We start from the raw sequence: 17,149 nt of genomic DNA, 5'->3' as shown, positions 1-17,149 counted from the left end.
GTTCTGCTCTATGTAGTCTATATCTACCTCTATGGTCTGTTCTGCTCTATGTAGTCCATATCTACCTCTATGGTCTGTTCTGCTCTATGTAGTCCATATCTACCTCTGTAGAACGTCCTCTATGGTCTGTTCTGCTCTATGTAGTCCATATCTACCTCTGTAGAACGTCCTCTATGGTCTGTTCTGCTCTATGTAGTCTATATCTACCTCTATGGTCTGTTCTGCTCTATGTAGTCCATATCTACCTCTGTGGAACGTCCTCTATGGTCTGTTCTGCTCTATGTAGTCTATATATACCTCTATGGTCTGTTCTGCTCTATGTAGTCTATATCTACCTCTATGGTCTGTTCTGCTCTATGTAGTCCATATCTACCTCTATGGTCTGTTCTGCTCTATGTAGTCCATATCTACCTCAGTGGTCTGTTCTGCTCTATTTAGTCCATATCTACCTCTATGGTCTGTCCTGCTCTATGTAGTCCATATCTACCTCTGGTCTGTTCTGCTCTATGTAGTCCATATCTACCTCTATGGTCTGTTCTGCTCTATGTAGTCCATATCTACCTCTATGGTCTGTTCTGCTCTATGTAGTCCATATCTACCTCTGTAGAACGTCCTCTATTGTCTGTTCTGCTCTATGTAGTCTATATCTACCTCTATGGTCTGTTCTGCTCTATGTAGTCCATATCTACCTCTATGGTCTGTTCTGCTCTATGTAGTCTATATCTACCTCTATGGTCTGTTCTGCTCTATGTAGTCCATATCTACCTCTATGGTCTGTTCTGCTCTATGTAGTCCATATCTACCTCTGTAGAACGTCCTCTATGGTCTGTTCTGCTCTATGTAGTCCATATCTACCTCTGTAGAACGTCCTCTATGGTCTGTTCTGCTCTATGTAGTCTATATCTACCTCTATGGTCTGTTCTGCTCTATGTAGTCCATATCTACCTCTGTGGAACTGTCCTCTATGGTCTGTTCTGCTCTATGTAGTCTATATATACCTCTATGGTCTGTTCTGCTCTATGTAGTCTATATCTACCTCTATGGTCTGTTCTGCTCTATGTAGTCCATATCTACCTCTATGGTCTGTTCTGCTCTATGTAGTCCATATCTACCTCAGTGGTCTGTTCTGCTCTATTTAGTCCATATCTACCTCTATGGTCTGTCTGCTCTATGTAGTCCATATCTACCTCTGGTCTGTTCTGCTCTATGTAGTCCATATCTACCTCTATGGTCTGTTCTGCTCTATGTAGTCCATATCTACCTCTATGGTCTGTTCTGCTCTATGTAGTCCATATCTACCTCTGTAGAACGTCCTCTATTGTCTGTTCTGCTCTATGTAGTCTATATCTACCTCTATGGTCTGTTCTGCTCTATGTAGTCCATATCTACCTCTATGGTCTGTTCTGCTCTATGTAGTCCATATCTACCTCTGTAGAACGTCCTCTATGGTCTGTTCTGCTCTATGTAGTCCATATCTACCTCTATGGTCTGTTCTGCTCTATGTAGTCCATATCTACCTCTGTAGAACGTCCTCTATGGTCTGTTCTGCTCTATGTAGTCCATATCTACCTCTATGGTCTGTTCTGCTCTATGTAGTCCATATCTACCTCTATGGTCTGTTCTGCTCTATGTAGTCCATATCTACCTCTATGGTCTGTTCTGCTCTATGTAGTCCATATCTACCTCTGTAGAACGTCCTCTATGGTCTGTTCTGCTCTATGTAGTCCATATCTACCTCTATGGTCTGTTCTGCTCTATGTAGTCCATATCTACCTCTATGGTCTGTTCTGCTCTATGTAGTCCATATCTACATCTGTGGAATGTCCTCTATGGTCTGTTCTGCTCTATGTAGTCCATATCTACCTCTATGGTCTGTTCTGCTCTATGTAGTCCATATCTACCTCTATGGTCTGTTCTGCTCTATGTAGTCCATATCTACCTCTATGGTCTGTTCTGCTCTATGTAGTCCATATCTACCTCTATGGTCTGTTCTGCTCTATGTAGTCCATATCTACCTCTATGGTCTGTTCTGCTCTATGTAGTCCATATCTACCTCAGTGGTCTGTTCTGCTCTATTTAGTCCATATCTACCTCTATGGTCTGTTCTGCTCTATGTAGTCCATATCTACCTCAGTGGTCTGTTCTGCTCTATGTAGTCTATATCTACCTCTATGGTCTGTTCTGCTCTATTTAGTCCATATCTACCTCTATGGTCTGTTCTGCTCTATGTAGTCCATATCTACCTCTGGTCTGTTCTGCTCTATGTAGTCCATATCTACCTCTATGGTCTGTTCTGCTCTATGTAGTCCATATCTACCTCTGTGGAATGTCCTCTATGGTCTGTTCTGCTCTATGTAGTCCATATCTACCTCTAAGGTCTGTTCTGCTCTATGTAGTCTATATCTACCTCTATGGTCTGTTCTGCTCTATGTAGTCCATATCTACCTCTATGGTCTGTTCTGCTCTATGTAGTCCATATCTACCTCTGTAGAACGTCCTCTATGGTCTGTTCTGCTCTATGTAGTCCATATCTACCTCTGTAGAACATCCTCTATGGTCTGTTCTGCTCAATGTAGTCTATATCTACCTCTATGGTCTGTTCTGCTCTATGTAGTCCATATCTACCTCTGTGGAATGTCCTCTATGGTCTGTTCTGCTCTATGTAGTCTATATATACCTCTATGGTCTGTTCTGCTCTATGTAGTCTATATCTACCTCTATGGTCTGTTCTGCTCTATGTAGTCCATATCTACCTCTATGGTCTGTTCTGCTCTATGTAGTCCATATCTACCTCAGTGGTCTGTTCTGCTCTATTTAGTCCATATCTACCTCTATGGTCTGTCCTGCTCTATGTAGTCCATATCTACCTCTGGTCTGTTCTGCTCTATGTAGTCCATATCTACCTCTATGGTCTGTTCTGCTCTATGTAGTCCATATCTACCTCTATGGTCTGTTCTGCTCTATGTAGTCCATATCTACCTCTGTAGAACGTCCTCTATTGTCTGTTCTGCTCTATGTAGTCTATATCTACCTCTATGGTCTGTTCTGCTCTATGTAGTCCATATCTACCTCTATGGTCTGTTCTGCTCTATGTAGTCCATATCTACCTCTGTAGAACGTCCTCTGTTCTGCTCTATGTAGTCCATATCTACCTCTATGGTCTGTTCTGCTCTATGTAGTCCATATCTACCTCTGTAGAACGTCCTCTATGGTCTGTTCTGCTCTATGTAGTCCATATCTACCTCTATGGAATGTCCTCTATGGTCTGTTCTGCTCTATGTAGTCCATATCTACCTCTATGGAATGTCCTCTATGGTCTGTTCTGCTCTATGTAGTCCATATCTACCTCTGTGGTCTGTCCTGCTCTATGTAGTCCATATCTACCTCTGTGGAATGTCCTCTATGGTCTGTTCTGCTCTATGTAGTCCATATCTACCTCTATGGTCTGTTCTGCTCTATGTAGTCCATATCTACCTCTATGGTCTGTTCTGCTCTATGTAGTCCATATCTACATCTGTGGAATGTCCTCTGTGGTCTGTTCTGCTCTATGTAGTCCATATCTACCTCTATGGTCTGTTCTGCTCTATGTAGTCCATATCTACCTCTATGGTCTGTTCTGCTCTATGTAGTCCATATCTACCTCTGTGGTCTGTTCTGCTCTATGTAGTCTATATCTACCTCTATGGTCTGTTCTGCTCTATGTAGTCCATATCTACCTCTATGGTCTGTTCTGCTCTATGTAGTCCATATCTACCTCAGTGGTCTGTTCTGCTCTATTTAGTCCATATCTACCTCTATGGTCTGTTCTGCTCTATGTAGTCCATATCTACCTCAGTGGTCTGTTCTGCTCTATGTAGTCTATATCTACCTCTGTGGTCTGTTCTGCTCTATTTAGTCCATATCTACCTCTATGGTCTGTTCTGCTCTATGTAGTCCATATCTACCTCTGGTCTGTTCTGCTCTATGTAGTCCATATCTACCTCTATGGTCTGTTCTGCTCTATGTAGTCCATATCTACCTCTGTAGAACGTCCTCTATGGTCTGTTCTGCTCTATGTAGTCCATATCTACCTCAGAGCAGAACAGACCATAGAGGACGTTCTACTGGCAGAGACAGTGAGACAGAACTGGCAGAGACAGTGAGACAGAACTGGCAGAGACAGTGAGACAGAACTGGCAGAGACAGTGAGACAGAACTGGCAGAGACAGTGAGACAGAACTGGCAGAGACAGTGAGACAGAACTGGCAGAGACAGTGAGACAGAACTGGCAGAGACAGTGAGACAGAACTGGCAGAGACAGTGAGACAGAACTGGCAGAGACAGTGAGACAGAACTGGCAGAGACAGTGAGACAGAACTGGCAGAGACAGTGAGACAGAACTGGCAGAGACAGTGAGACAGAACTGGCAGAGACAGTGAGACAGAACTGGCAGAGACAGTGAGACAGAACTGGCAGAGACAGTGAGACAGAACTGAACCTGCTCATCAGACCAGTTGAGATCTGGTGACTGAGGGTCATGGGATGGGTTTTCCTCCTCATCAGACCATTCCGTGACCCCTCCTCCTGCCTTTTGGATGGGGGCATTGTCATCTTATGGTACCCAAAATAATGTCCTGCCCTGCATTTTTATACATGACCCTAAAGCATGATGGGATGTTAATTGCTTAATAAACTCCGGAATCACACCTGTGTGGAAGCACATGCTTTCAATATACTCTGTTATCCCCTCATTTAGTCAAGAGTTTTTCCATTATGTTTGGGCTGTTACCTGAGTGCTCTGTTCTCTCCTCTCCTCTGGCTGTAGGTATCTGATGTATACCCTGGAGCAGTATGTAGAGAGTGACTATACGGTAGTGTACTTCCACCATGGTCTCCGCAGCTGCAACAAGCCCTCGCTACACTGGCTACGAAACGCCTACAGAGAATTTGACAGGAAGTAAGTCACCCTGACCTCTTAACCTACGACTTTTCAAGCCCTCTCAATCAAAATATAACTCGACGAGCCAGTTTTTCCAGAATGATGTTTACATTGTGTGTGTGTCCATGTGTGGCAATGTATTTCCTGATAGGTACAAGAAGAACCTGAAAGCCCTCTATGTCGTCCATCCTACTAACTTTATCAGAATCATCTGGAATATATTCCAACCACTCATCAGGTATGGTGCCCAGTCATCTTTCTACAGTAATAATCTAGAATACAGTATATTCCAACCACTCATCGGGTATGGTGCCCAGTCATCTTTCTACAGTAATAATCTAGAATACAGTATATTCCAACCACTCATCAGGTATGGTGCCCAGTCATCTTTCTACAGTAATAATCTAGAATACAGTATATTCCAACCACTCATCAGGTATGGTGCCCAGTCATCTTTCTACAGTAATAATCTAGAATACAGTATATTCCAACCACTCATCAGGTATGGTGCCCAGTCATCTTTCTACAGTAATAATCTAGAATACAGTATATTCCAACCACTCATCGGGTATGGTGCCCAGTCATCTTTCTACAGTAATAATCTAGAATACAGTATATTCCAACCACTCATCAGGTATGGTGCCCAGTCATCTTTCTACAGTAATAATCTAGAATACAGTATATTCCAACCACTCATCAGGTATGGTGCCCAGTCATCTTTCTACAGTAATAATCTAGAATACAGTATATTCCAACCACTCATCAGGTATGGTGCCCAGTCATCTTTCTACAGTAATAATCTAGAATACAGTATATTTCTACAGTAAAGATGCCATTCAGGCCTGTACTGTACATGTTTAAGTCTGGTCTCCACAACAGTATTCATGACTATGAAAGACATTTGGCATATTGACTGACCTTTCTAACATTCTGTTCTTCCTGTTTAGTCACAAGTTTGGTAAGAAGCTGACCTATGTAAACTACCTGTCTGAACTCAGAGATCACCTGAGCTGGGATCAGCTCATCATCCCACCTGATGTCCTCAGGTAGGTTACACCTCTACACCACTACCTTACCCTGACCCCTGACCTTAACCCTAACTACCTGGCTGAGCTCAGAGATCACCTGAGCTGGGATCAGCTCATCATCCCACCTGATGTCCTCAGGTAGGTTACACCTCTACACCACTACCTTACCCTGACCCCTGACCTTAACCCTAACTACCTGGCTGAGCTCAGAGATCACCTGAGCTGGGATCAGCTCATCATCCCACCTGATGTCCTCAGGTAGGTTACACCTCTACACCTCTATACCACTCCCTGACCTTAACCCTGACCCCTGACCTGTAGCTGCTCAGTAGCCTGATATCAGCAGAGTTTCATGTATCCAACCAATCACGGAGGTAGTGTTGTGTCCAACCAGCCCAGGAGGTGGTGTGGTGTCCAGCCAGCCCCGGAGGTGGTGTTGTGTCCAACCAGCCCCGGAGGTGGTGTTGTGTCCAACCAGCCCCGGAGGTAGTGTTGTGTCCAACCAGCCCCTGAGGTGGTGTTGTGTCCAACCAGCCCCGGAGGTGGTGTTGTGTCCAACCAGCCCCTGAGGTAGTGTTGTGTCCAACCAGCCCCGGAGGTGGTGTTGTGTCCAACCAGCCCCGGAGGTAGTGTTGTGTCCAACCAGCCCCTGAGGTGGTGTTGTGTCCAACCAGCCCCGGAGGTGGTGTTGTGTCCAACCAGCCCCGGAGGTGGTGTTGTGTCCAACCAGCCCCGGAGGTGGTGTTGTGTCCAACCAGCCCCTGAGGTGGTGTTGTGTCCAACCAGCCCCGGAGGTAGTGTTGTGTCCAACCAGCCCCGGAGGTGGTGTTGTGTCCAACCAGCCCCGGAGGTAGTGTTGTGTCCAACCAGCCCCGGAGGTGGTGTTGTGTCCAACCAGCCCCTGAGGTGGTGTTGTGTCCAACCAGCCCCTGAGGTGGTGTTGTGTCCAACCAGCCCCTGAGGTGGTGTTGTGTCCAACCAGCCCCGGAGGTAGTGTTGTGTCCAACCAGCCCCGGAGGTGGTGTTGTGTCCAACCAGCCCCGGAGGTAGTGTTGTGTCCAACCAGCCCCGGAGGTGGTGTTGTGTCCAACCAGCCCCGGAGGTAGTGTTGTGTCCAACCAGCCCCGGAGGTGGTGTTGTGTCCAACCAGCCCCTGAGGTGGTGTTGTGTCCAACCAGCCCCTGAGGTGGTGTTGTGTCCAACCAGCCCCGGAGGTGGTGTTGTAACCAGCCCCTGAGGTGGAGTTGTGTCCAACCAGCCCCGGAGGTGGTGTTGTGTCCAACCAGCCCCGGAGGTGGTGTTGTGTCCAACCAGCCCCGGAGGTGGTGTTGTGTCCAACCAGCCCCAGAGGTGGTGTTGTGTCCAACCAGCCCCGGAGGTGGTGTTGTGTCCAACCAGCCCCTGAGGTAGTGTTGTGTCCAGCCCGGAGGTGGTGTTGTGTCCAACCAGCCCCGGAGGTGGTGTTGTGTCCAACCAGCCCCGGAGGTGGTGTTGTGTCCAACCAGCCCCTGAGGTAGTGTTGTGTCCAACCAGCCCCTGAGGTGGTGTTGTGTCCAACCAGCCCCTGAGGTGGTGTTGTGTCCAACCAGCCCCTGAGGTGGTGTTGTGTCCAACCAGCCCCTGAGGTGGTGTTGTGTCCAACCAGCCCCGGAGGTGGTGTTGTGTCCAACCAGCCCCTGAGGTGGTGTTGTGTCCAACCAGCCCCTGAGGTGGTGTTGTGTCCAACCAGCCCCTGAGGTGGTGTTGTGTCCAACCAGCCCCTGAGGTGGTGTTGTGTCCAACCAGCCCCTGAGGTGGTGTTGTGTCCAACCAGCCCCGGAGGTGGTGTTGTAACCAGCCCCGGAGGTGGTGTTGTGTCCAACCAGCCCCGGAGGTGGTGTTGTGTCCAACCAGCCCCGGAGGTGGTGTTGTAACCAGCCCCAGAGGTGGTGTTGTGTCCAACCAGCCCCTGAGGTGGTGTTGTGTCCAACCAGCCCCGGAGGTGGTGTTGTGTCCAACCAGCCCCTGAGGTGGTGTTGTGTCCAACCAGCCCCTGAGGTGGTGTTGTGTCCAACCAGCCCCTGAGGTGGTGTTGTGTCCAACCAGCCCCTGAGGTGGTGTTGTGTCCAACCAGCCCCTGAGGTGGTGTTGTGTCCAACCAGCCCCTGAGGTGGTGTTGTGTCCAACCAGCCCCTGAGGTGGTGTTGTGTCCAACCAGCCCCGGAGGTGGTGTTGTGTCCAACCAGCCCCAGAGGTGGTGTTGTGTCCAACCAGCCCCTGAGGTAGTGTTGTGTCCAACCAGCCCCTGAGGTAGTGTTGTGTCCAACCAGCCCCTGAGGTAGTGTTGTGTCCAGCCAGCCCCGGAGGTGGTGTTGTGTCCAACCAGCCCCTGAGGTGGTGTTGTGTCCAACCAGCCCCAGAGGTGGTGTTGTGTCCAACCAGCCCCGGAGGTGGTGTTGTGTCCAACCAGCCCCTGAGGTAGTGTTGTGTCCAACCAGCCCCAGAGGTGGTGTGGTGTCCAACCAGCCCCAGAGGTGGTGTGGTGTCCAACCAGCCCCGGAGGTGGTGTTGTGTCCAACCAGCCCCTGAGGTAGTGTTGTGTCCAACCAGCCCCAGAGGTAGTGTTGTGTCCAACCAGCCCCAGAGGTGGTGTGGTGTCCAACCAGCCCCGGAGGTGGTGTGGTGTCCAACCAGCCCCGGAGGTGGTGTTGTGTCCAACCAGCCCCTGAGGTGGTGTTGTAACCAGCCCCTGAGGTAGTGTTGTGTCCAACCAGCCCCTGAGGTAGTGTTGTGTCCAACCAGCCCCTGAGGTAGTGTTGTGTCCAACCAGCCCCTGAGGTGGTGTTGTGTCCAACCAGCCCCGGAGGTGGTGTTGTGTCCAACCAGCCCCTGAGGTGGTGTTGTGTCCAACCAGCCCCTGAGGTAGTGTTGTGTCCAACCAGCCCCTGAGGTAGTGTTGTGTCCAACCAGCCCCTGAGGTGGTGTTGTGTCCAACCAGCCCCTGAGGTAGTGTTGTGTCCAACCAGCCCCTGAGGTAGTGTTGTGTCCAACCAGCCCCTGAGGTAGTGTTGTGTCCAACCAGCCCCTGAGGTGGTGTTGTGTCCAACCAGCCCCTGAGGTGGTGTTGTGTCCAACCAGCCCCTGAGGTGGTGTTGTGTCCAACCAGCCCCGGAGGTGGTGTTGTGTCCAACCAGCCCCGGAGGTGGTGTTGTGTCCAACCAGCCCCTGAGGTGGTGTTGTGTCCAACCAGCCCCGGAGGTGGAGTTGTGTCCAACCAGCCCCTGAGGTGGTGTTGTGTCCAACCAGCCCCGGAGGTGGTGTTGTGTCCAACCAGCCCCGGAGGTGGAGTTGTGTCCAACCAGCCCCGGAGGTGGTGTTGTGTCCAACCAGCCCCGGAGGTGGTGTTGTGTCCAACCAGCCCCTGAGGTGGTGTTGTGTCCAACCAGCCCCGGAGGTGGAGTTGTGTCCAACCAGCCCCTGAGGTAGTGTTGTGTCCAACCAGCCCCGGAGGTAGTGTTGTGTCCAACCAGCCCCGGAGGTGGTGTTGTGTCCAACCAGCCCCGGAGGTAGTGTTGTGTCCAACCAGCCCCTGAGGTAGTGTTGTGTCCAACCAGCCCCGGAGGTGGTGTTGTGTCCAACCAGCCCCGGAGGTGGTGTTGTGTCCAACCAGCCCCGGAGGTGGTGTTGTGTCCAACCAGCCCCCTGAGGTGGTGTTGTGTCCAACCAGCCCCAGAGGTGGTGTTGTGTCCAACCAGCCCCGGAGGTGGTGTGGTGTCCAACCAGCCCCGGAGGTGGTGTTGTGTCCAACCAGCCCCGGAGGTGGTGTGGTGTCCAACCAGCCCCGGAGGTGGTGTTGTGTCCAACCAGCCCCTGAGGTGGTGTTGTGTCCAGCCAGCCCCGGAGGTAGTGTTGTGTCCAACCAGCCCCTGAGGTGGTGTTGTGTCCAACCAGCCCCGGAGGTGGTGTTGTGTCCAACCAGCCCCGGAGGTGGTGTTGTAACCAACCCCTGAGGTGGAGTTGTGTCCAACCAGCCCCGGAGGTGGTGTTGTGTCCAACCAGCCCCTGAGGTGGTGTTGTGACCAGCCCCTGAGGTGGAGTTGTGTCCAACCAGCCCCGGAGGTGGTGTTGTAACCAGCCCCTGAGGTGGAGTTGTGTCCAACCAGCCCCGGAGGTGGTGTTGTGTCCAACCAGCCCCTGAGATGGTGTTGTGTCCAACCAGCCCCGGAGGTGGTGTTGTAACCAGCCCCTGAGGTGGAGTTGTGTCCAACCAGCCCCGGAGGTGGTGTTGTGTCCAACCAGCCCCGGAGGTGGCTGATACGTTTAAACTCAGTTTTTCACAATTTCTGACATTTAATCCTAGTAGAAATGAGGATAGGATCACCACATTATTGTGAAAATGTCAGAAAAATAGGGGTGATTTTTATTTCAGCTTTTATTTCTTACATCACATTCCCAGTGGGTCAGAAGTTTACATACACTCAATTAGTATTTGGTAGCATTGCCTTTAAATGGTTAAACATGGGTCAAATGTTTTTGGTAGCCTTCCACAAGCTTCCCACAAAAAGTTGGGTGAATTTTGGCCCGTTCCTCTTGACAGAGCTGGTGCGCGCAGTCAGGTTTGAAGGCCTCCTTGCTAGCACATGCTTTTTCATTTCTGCCCACAAATGTTCTATAGGATTGAGGTCAGGGCTTTGTGATGGCCACTCCAATACCTTGACTTAGTTGTCCGTAAGCCATTTTGCCACAACTTTGGAAGTATGCTTGGGGTCATTGTCCATTTGGAAAACCCATCTGCGACCAAGCTTTAACTGATGTCTTGAGATGTTGCTCCAATATATCCACATAACTTTCCTTTCTCATGATGCCATCTATTTTGTCAGGTGCACCAGTCTCTCCTGCAGCAAAGCTCCCCCACAACATGATGCTTCACGATTGGGATGGTGTTCTTCGGCTTGCAAGCCTCTCTCTTTTTCCTCCAAACATAACAATTGTCATTATGGCCAAACAGTTCTATTTTTGTTTCATCAGACCAAAGGACATTTCTCCAAAAAGTACGATCTTAGTCCCCATGTGCAGTTGCAAACCGTAGTCTGGCTTTTTTTATGGAGGTTTTGGAGAAGTGGCTTCTTCCTTGCTGAGCGGCCTTTCAGGTAATGTCGATATAGGACTCGTTTTACTGTGAATATACATACTTTTGTACCCGTTTCCTCCAGCATCTTCACAAGGTCCTTTGCTGTTGTTCTGGGATTGATTTGCACTTTTTGCACCAAAGCACGTTCATCTCTAGGAGACAGAATGCATCTCCTTCCTGAGCGGTATGACGACTGCGTCATCCCATGGTGTTTATACTTGCGTACTATTGTTTGTACAGATGAACGTGGTACCTTCAGGTGTTTGGATATTGCTCTCAAGGATGTTCCAGACTTGTGGAGGGCAACAAAAAAAATTCTGAGGTCTTGGCTGATTTTTTTTGATTTTCCCATGATGTCAAGCAAAGAGACACTGAGTTTGAAGGTAGGCCTTGAAATACATCCACAGGTACACCTCCAATTGACTCAAATAATGTCAATTAGCCTATCAGAAGCTTCTAAAAGCCATGACATCACTTTCTGGAATTGTCCAAGCTGTTTAAAGGCACAGTCAACTTAGTGTATGTAAATGTCTGACCCACTGGAATTGTGATACAGTGAATTATAAGTGATATAATCTGTAAACAATTGTTGGAATAATTACTTGTGTCATGCACAAGGTAGATGTCCTAACCGACTTGCCAAAACTATAGTTTGTTAACACTGTGGTCCTTCTGTAGCACAGTTGGTAGAGCATGGCGCTTGTAACGCCAGGGTAGTGGGTTCGATTCCCGGGACCACCCATACGTAGAATGTATGCACACATGACTGTAAGTCGCTTTGGATAAAAGCGTCTGCTAAATGGCATATATAACAAGAACTTTGTGGAGCGTTTGAAAAACTAGTTAATGACTCCAATCTAAGAGTATGTAAACTTCTGACTTCAACTGTACATGCCCATGTATTTACTACAGGCATGACGAGAGGCTGCAGGCGGCCCAGAAGGGAGGTCTGCACCCCTCATCTAAGACTCCTCCCCCCAGACCTCCTCTGCCCACTCAGCAGTTTGGAGTCAGCCTGCAATAGTGAGTATTTTAGCTGAGTTCCCTTTAATCGTCCCCCCCCCCCCCAGCCGCTCCATATTTCCACCGTGGTTTATGCCAACTAATATGATGTACCATACTGCAAGCCAACTGAATTAGACGTGTTCTGTTCCCCAGTATTGCTGAGAAGAACCAGGGAGTTCTGATCCCTCCTGTGATGTCCCAGACTGTGTCTTATCTCAAAGACAAAGGTAAGAAGATGGGAGCTGTCTGATAGGACCTTGGCTCAGGTACAGGACCTCTACAGTAATAGTTGTTGAGGTAGGAGCTGTCTGAAAGGACCTTGGCTCAGGTACAGGACCTCTACAGTAATAGTAGTTGAAGCCCTTCACTCCCTCCCACCTCACCTCAGGCCTCCAGACAGAAGGTATCTTCAGGTACAGGACCTCTACATAAATAGTAGTTGAAGCCCTTCACTCCCTCCCACCTCTCCTCAGGCCTCCAGACAGAAGGTATCTTCAGGTACAGGACCTCTACAGTAATAGTAGTTGAAGCCCTTCACTCCCTCCCACCTCTCCTCAGGCCTCCAGACAGAAGGTATCTTCAGGTACAGGACCTCTACAGTAATAGTAGTTGAAGCCCTTCACTCCCTCCCACCTCACCTCAGGCCTCCAGACAGAAGGTATCTTCAGGTACAGGACCTCTACAGTAATAGTAGTTGAAGCCCTTCACTCCCTCCCACCTCTCCTCAGGCCTCCAGACAGAAGGTATCTTCAGGAGGTCCGCAGAAGGTATCGTGTTCAGCTCATCAAGGACGTCCAGAAGCTCTACAACCAGGGTGAGATGGAACCTTTATAACCTCCATAATAACTTTTATAACCTCCATAATAACCTTTAACCTCTATAATCTCCATAATAACCTTTATAACCTCCATAATAACTTTTATAACCTCCATAATAACCTTTAACCTCCATAATAACCTCTATAATCTCCATAATAACCTTTATAACCTCCATAATAACTTTTATAACCTCCATAATAACCTATATAACCTCCATATTAAATGTTATAACCTCCATAATAACCTTTATAACCTCCATAATAACCTCCATAATAACCTCCATAATAACCTCCATAATAACCTCCATAATAACCTTTATAACCTCCATAATAACCTTTATAACCTCCATAATAACCTTTATACGCTCTTTAACCAGGGTGAGATGGAACCTTTATAACCTCCATAATAACCTTTATAACCTCCATAATAACCTTTATAAGCTCCATAATAACCTTTAGAAACTTCATAATATCCTCTATAACCTCCATAATAACCTATATAACCTCCATAATAACCTTTATAAGCTCCATAATAACCTCCATAATAACCTATATAACCTCCATAATAACCTTTATAAGCTCCATAATAACCTCCATAATAACCTTTATAACCTCCTTAATAACCTTTATAACCACCATAATAACCTGTATAACCTCCTTAATAACCTTTATAACCACCATAATAACCTTTATAAGCTCTTTAACCAGGGTGAGATGGAACCTCTAACTTCCATAATAACCTTTATAACCTCCATAATAACCTTTATAAGCTCCATAATAGCCTTTATAACCTCCATAATAACCTCCATAATAACCTTTATAACCTCCATAATAACCTTTATAACCTCCATAATAACCTTTATAAGCTCTTTAACCAGGGTGAGATGGAACCTTTATAACCTCCATAATAACCTTTATAACCTCCATAATAACCTTTATAAGCTCCATAATAACCTTTAGAAACTTCATAATATCCTCTATAACCTCCATAATAACCTATATAACCTCCATAATAACCTTTATAAGCTCCATAATAACCTCCATAATAACCTTTATAACCTCCATAATAACCTCCATAATAACCTCCATAATAACCTTTATAACCTCCATAATACCCTTTATAACCTCCATAATAACCTCCATAATAACCTATATAACCTCCATAATAACCTTTATAAGCTCCATAATAACCTCCATAATAACCTTTATAACCTCCATAATAACCTCCATAATAACCTTTATAACCTCCATAATAACCTTTATAACCTCCATAATACCCTTTATAACCTCCATAATAACCTTTATAAGCTCCATAATAACCTTTATAACCTCCATAATAACCTTTATAACCTCCATAATAACCTTTATAACCTCCATAACAACCTTTATAACCTCCATAATAACCTTTATAACCTCCATAATAACCTATATAACAACCTCTATAACCTCCATAATAACCTTTATAACCTCCATAATAACCTTTATAAGCTCCATAATAACCTTTATAACCTCCATAATAACCTTTATAACCTCCATAATAACCTTTATAACCTCCATAACAACATTTATAACCTCCATAATAACCTTTATAACCTCCATAACAACATTTATAACCTCCATAATAACCGTTATAACCTCCATAACCTCCAGGGTGAGATGGAACCTTTATATCCTCCATAATAACCTTTAGAAACTTCATAATATCCTCTATAACCTCCATAATATTCTCTATAATAACCTTTATAACCTCCATAATAACCTTTATAAGCTCCATAATAACGTTTATTAGCTCTACAACCAGGGTGAGATGGAACCTCTATAACCTCCATAATAACCTCTATAACCTCCCTAATAACCTATATAACCTCCTATAAGCCCTTTAACCAGAGGTAGAGGAGCTGGAACTCTGAGCCCCGCCAGAGGCGGGGGTCTCCCGGGGCCGGAGGCGGGGGTCTCCCGGGGCCGGAGGCGGGGGTCTCCCGGGGCCGGAGGCGGGGGTCTCCCGGGGCCAGAGGCGGGGGTCTCCCGGGGCTTTTATCCCTCACTACCAGGAAGCAGAGATCAATAATAATCCAGATCAACCTCTATCTCCTCTGTCTCAGATGACATCACACCACAGCCCCATGTCCCCCCCAGACCTCTGTTGACTGTTGTCTGTTATCAGGTCTCTGTCTCTCCTCCTCAGGGAAGCTCAGTCTGTTATCAGGTCTCTGTCTCTCCTCCTCCTCAGGGAAGCTCAGTCTGTTATCAGGTCTCTGTCTCTCCTCCTCCTCAGGGAAGCTCAGTCTGTTATCAGGTCTCTGTCTCTCCTCCTCCTCAGGGAAGCTCAGTCTGTTATCAGGTCTCTGTCTCTCCTCCTCCTCAGGGAAGCTCAGTCTGTTATCAGGTCTCTGTCTCTCCTCCTCAGGGAAGCTCAGTCAGTCTGTTATCAGGTCTCTGTCTCTCCTCCTCAGGGAAGCTCAGTCAGTCTGTTATCAGGTCTGTGTCTCTCCTCCTCCTCAGGGAAGCTCAGTCAGTCTGTTATCAGGTCTCTGTCTCTCCTCCTCAGGGAAGCTCAGTCAGTCTGTTATCAGGTCTCTGTCTCTCCTCCTCAGGGAAGCTCAGTCAGTCTGTTATTAGGTCTCTGTCTCTTCTCCTCAGGGAAGCTCAGTCAGTCTGTTATCAGGTCTCTGTCTCTCCTCCTCAGGAAAGCTCAGTCAGTCTGTTATCAGGTCTCTGTCTCTCCTCCTCAGGGAAGCTCAGTCAGTCTGTTATCAGGTCTGTGTCTCTCCTCCTCCTCAGGGAAGCTCAGTCAGTCTGTTATCAGGTCTCTGTCTCTCCTCCTCAGGGAAGCTCAGTCAGTCTGTTATCAGGTCTCTGTCTCTCCTCCTCAGGGAAGCTCAGTCAGTCTGTTATCAGGTCTCTGTCTCTTCTCCTCAGGGAAGCTCAGTCAGTCTGTTATCAGGTCTCTGTCTCTCCTCCTCAGGGAAGCTCAGTCAGTCTGTTATCAGGTCTCTGTCTCTCCTCCTCAGGGAAGCTCAGTCAGTCTGTTATCAGGTCTCTCTCTCCTCCTCAGGGAAGCTCAGTATGTTATCAGGTCTCTCTCTCCTCCTCAGGGAAGCTCAGTCTGTTATCAGGTCTCTCTCTCCTCCTCAGGGAAGCTCAGTCTGTCTGTTATCAGGTCTCTGTCTCTTCTCCTCAGGGAAGCTCAGTATGTTATCAGGTCTCTCTCTCCTCCTCAGGGAAGCTCAGTCTGTTATCAGGTCTCTCTCTCCTCCTCAGGGAAGCTCAGTATGTTATCAGGTCTCTCTCTCCTCCTCAGGGAAGCTCAGTCTGTTATCAGGTCTCTGTCTCTTCTCCTCAGGGAAGCTCAGTATGTTATCAGGTCTCTCTCTCCTCCTCAGGGAAGCTCAGTCAGTCTGTTATCAGGTCTCTGTCTCTCCTCCTCAGGGAAGCTCAGTCAGTCTGTTATCAGGTCTCTCTCTCCTCCTCAGGGAAGCTCAGTATGTTATCAGGTCTCTCTCTCCTCCTCAGGGAAGCTCAGTCTGTTATCAGGTCTCTCTCTCCTCCTCAGGGAAGCTCAGTCTGTTATCAGGTCTCCGTCTCTCCTCCTCAGGGAAGCTCAGTCTGTTATCAGGTCTCTCTCTCCTCCTCAGGGAAGCTCAGTCTGTTATCAGGTCTCTCTCTCCTCCTCAGGGAAGCTCAGTCTGTCTGTTATCAGGTCTCTGTCTCTTCTCCTCAGGGAAGCTCAGTATGTTATCAGGTCTCTCTCTCCTCCTCAGGGAAGCTCAGTCTGTTATCAGGTCTCTCTCTCCTCCTCAGGGAAGCTCAGTATGTTATCAGGTCTCTCTCTCCTCCTCAGGGAAGCTCAGTCTGTTATCAGGTCTCTGTCTCTTCTCCTCAGGGAAGCTCAGTATGTTATCAGGTCTCTCTCTCCTCCTCAGGGAAGCTCAGTCAGTCTGTTATCAGGTCTCTGTCTCTCCTCCTCAGGGAAGCTCAGTCTGTTATCAGGTCTGTGTCTCTCCTCCTCCTCAGGGAAGCTCAGTCAGTCTGTTATCAGGTCTCTGTCTCTCCTCCTCAGGGAAGCTCAGTATGTTATCAGGTCTCTGTCTCTCCTCCTCAGGGAAGCAAGTGGTGTTTGAGCAGTACGGAGACATCCACGTGCCTGCTGTCATCCTGAAGACCTTCCTCAGAGAGCTTCCTGAACCTCTGCTCACCTTCCCCCTCTACCACCAGATACAGGACATAGTCCGTAAGTACATGAGGCTTTAGCTCAGCAGGCTAAACACACT

General features: G+C 47.8%; 1 protein-coding gene and 3 long non-coding RNA genes across 6 annotated transcripts in view; 3 read left to right on the top strand and 1 right to left on the bottom strand.

Moving 5' to 3' along the window:
• LOC127924695 (rho GTPase-activating protein 8-like) overlaps positions 1-17,149 on the top strand; it is a 66,392-nt gene that overhangs the window by 35,572 nt on the left and 13,671 nt on the right. The window contains 8 exon segments of the mRNA XM_052509405.1: positions 4,805-4,936; positions 5,070-5,156; positions 5,866-5,964; positions 11,969-12,079; positions 12,215-12,288; positions 12,790-12,830; positions 12,833-12,875; positions 16,981-17,109. Of these exon segments, the coding sequence (XP_052365365.1) occupies positions 4,805-4,936; positions 5,070-5,156; positions 5,866-5,964; positions 11,969-12,079; positions 12,215-12,288; positions 12,790-12,830; positions 12,833-12,875; positions 16,981-17,109 (716 nt within the window).
• On the top strand, positions 6,363-8,783 carry LOC127924697 (uncharacterized). Of its 2 annotated transcripts, XR_008118611.1 has the most exons (4): positions 6,363-6,712; positions 6,881-7,076; positions 8,600-8,679; positions 8,764-8,783. It is a non-coding gene; the product is annotated as an uncharacterized LOC127924697 (long non-coding RNA). The 2 variants fall into 2 exon arrangements; XR_008118610.1 differs by lacking the exons at positions 8,600-8,679; positions 8,764-8,783 and having other exon boundaries at positions 6,373-6,432; positions 6,517-6,712; positions 6,881-7,142.
• LOC127924698 (uncharacterized) lies at positions 13,660-14,649 on the bottom strand. The gene is made up of 3 exons (XR_008118612.1): positions 14,514-14,649; positions 13,983-14,471; positions 13,660-13,723 (listed from the first exon to the last, which is right to left on the bottom strand). It is a non-coding gene; the product is annotated as an uncharacterized LOC127924698 (long non-coding RNA).
• Positions 15,330-16,949, top strand: LOC127924699 (uncharacterized). Of its 2 annotated transcripts, none has more exons than XR_008118613.1 (3): positions 15,330-15,451; positions 15,590-15,914; positions 16,287-16,949. It is a non-coding gene; the product is annotated as an uncharacterized LOC127924699 (long non-coding RNA). The 2 variants fall into 2 exon arrangements; XR_008118614.1 differs by having other exon boundaries at positions 15,590-15,776; positions 16,287-16,948.

The sequence above is a fragment of the Oncorhynchus keta genome, unplaced genomic scaffold, assembly GCF_023373465.1.
Source record: "Oncorhynchus keta strain PuntledgeMale-10-30-2019 unplaced genomic scaffold, Oket_V2 Un_contig_4464_pilon_pilon, whole genome shotgun sequence".
Lineage (NCBI taxonomy): Eukaryota > Metazoa > Chordata > Actinopteri > Salmoniformes > Salmonidae > Oncorhynchus > Oncorhynchus keta.
Note: the sequence above shows the minus strand (reverse complement) of the source record. Positions and strands in the feature narration are given on the sequence as shown.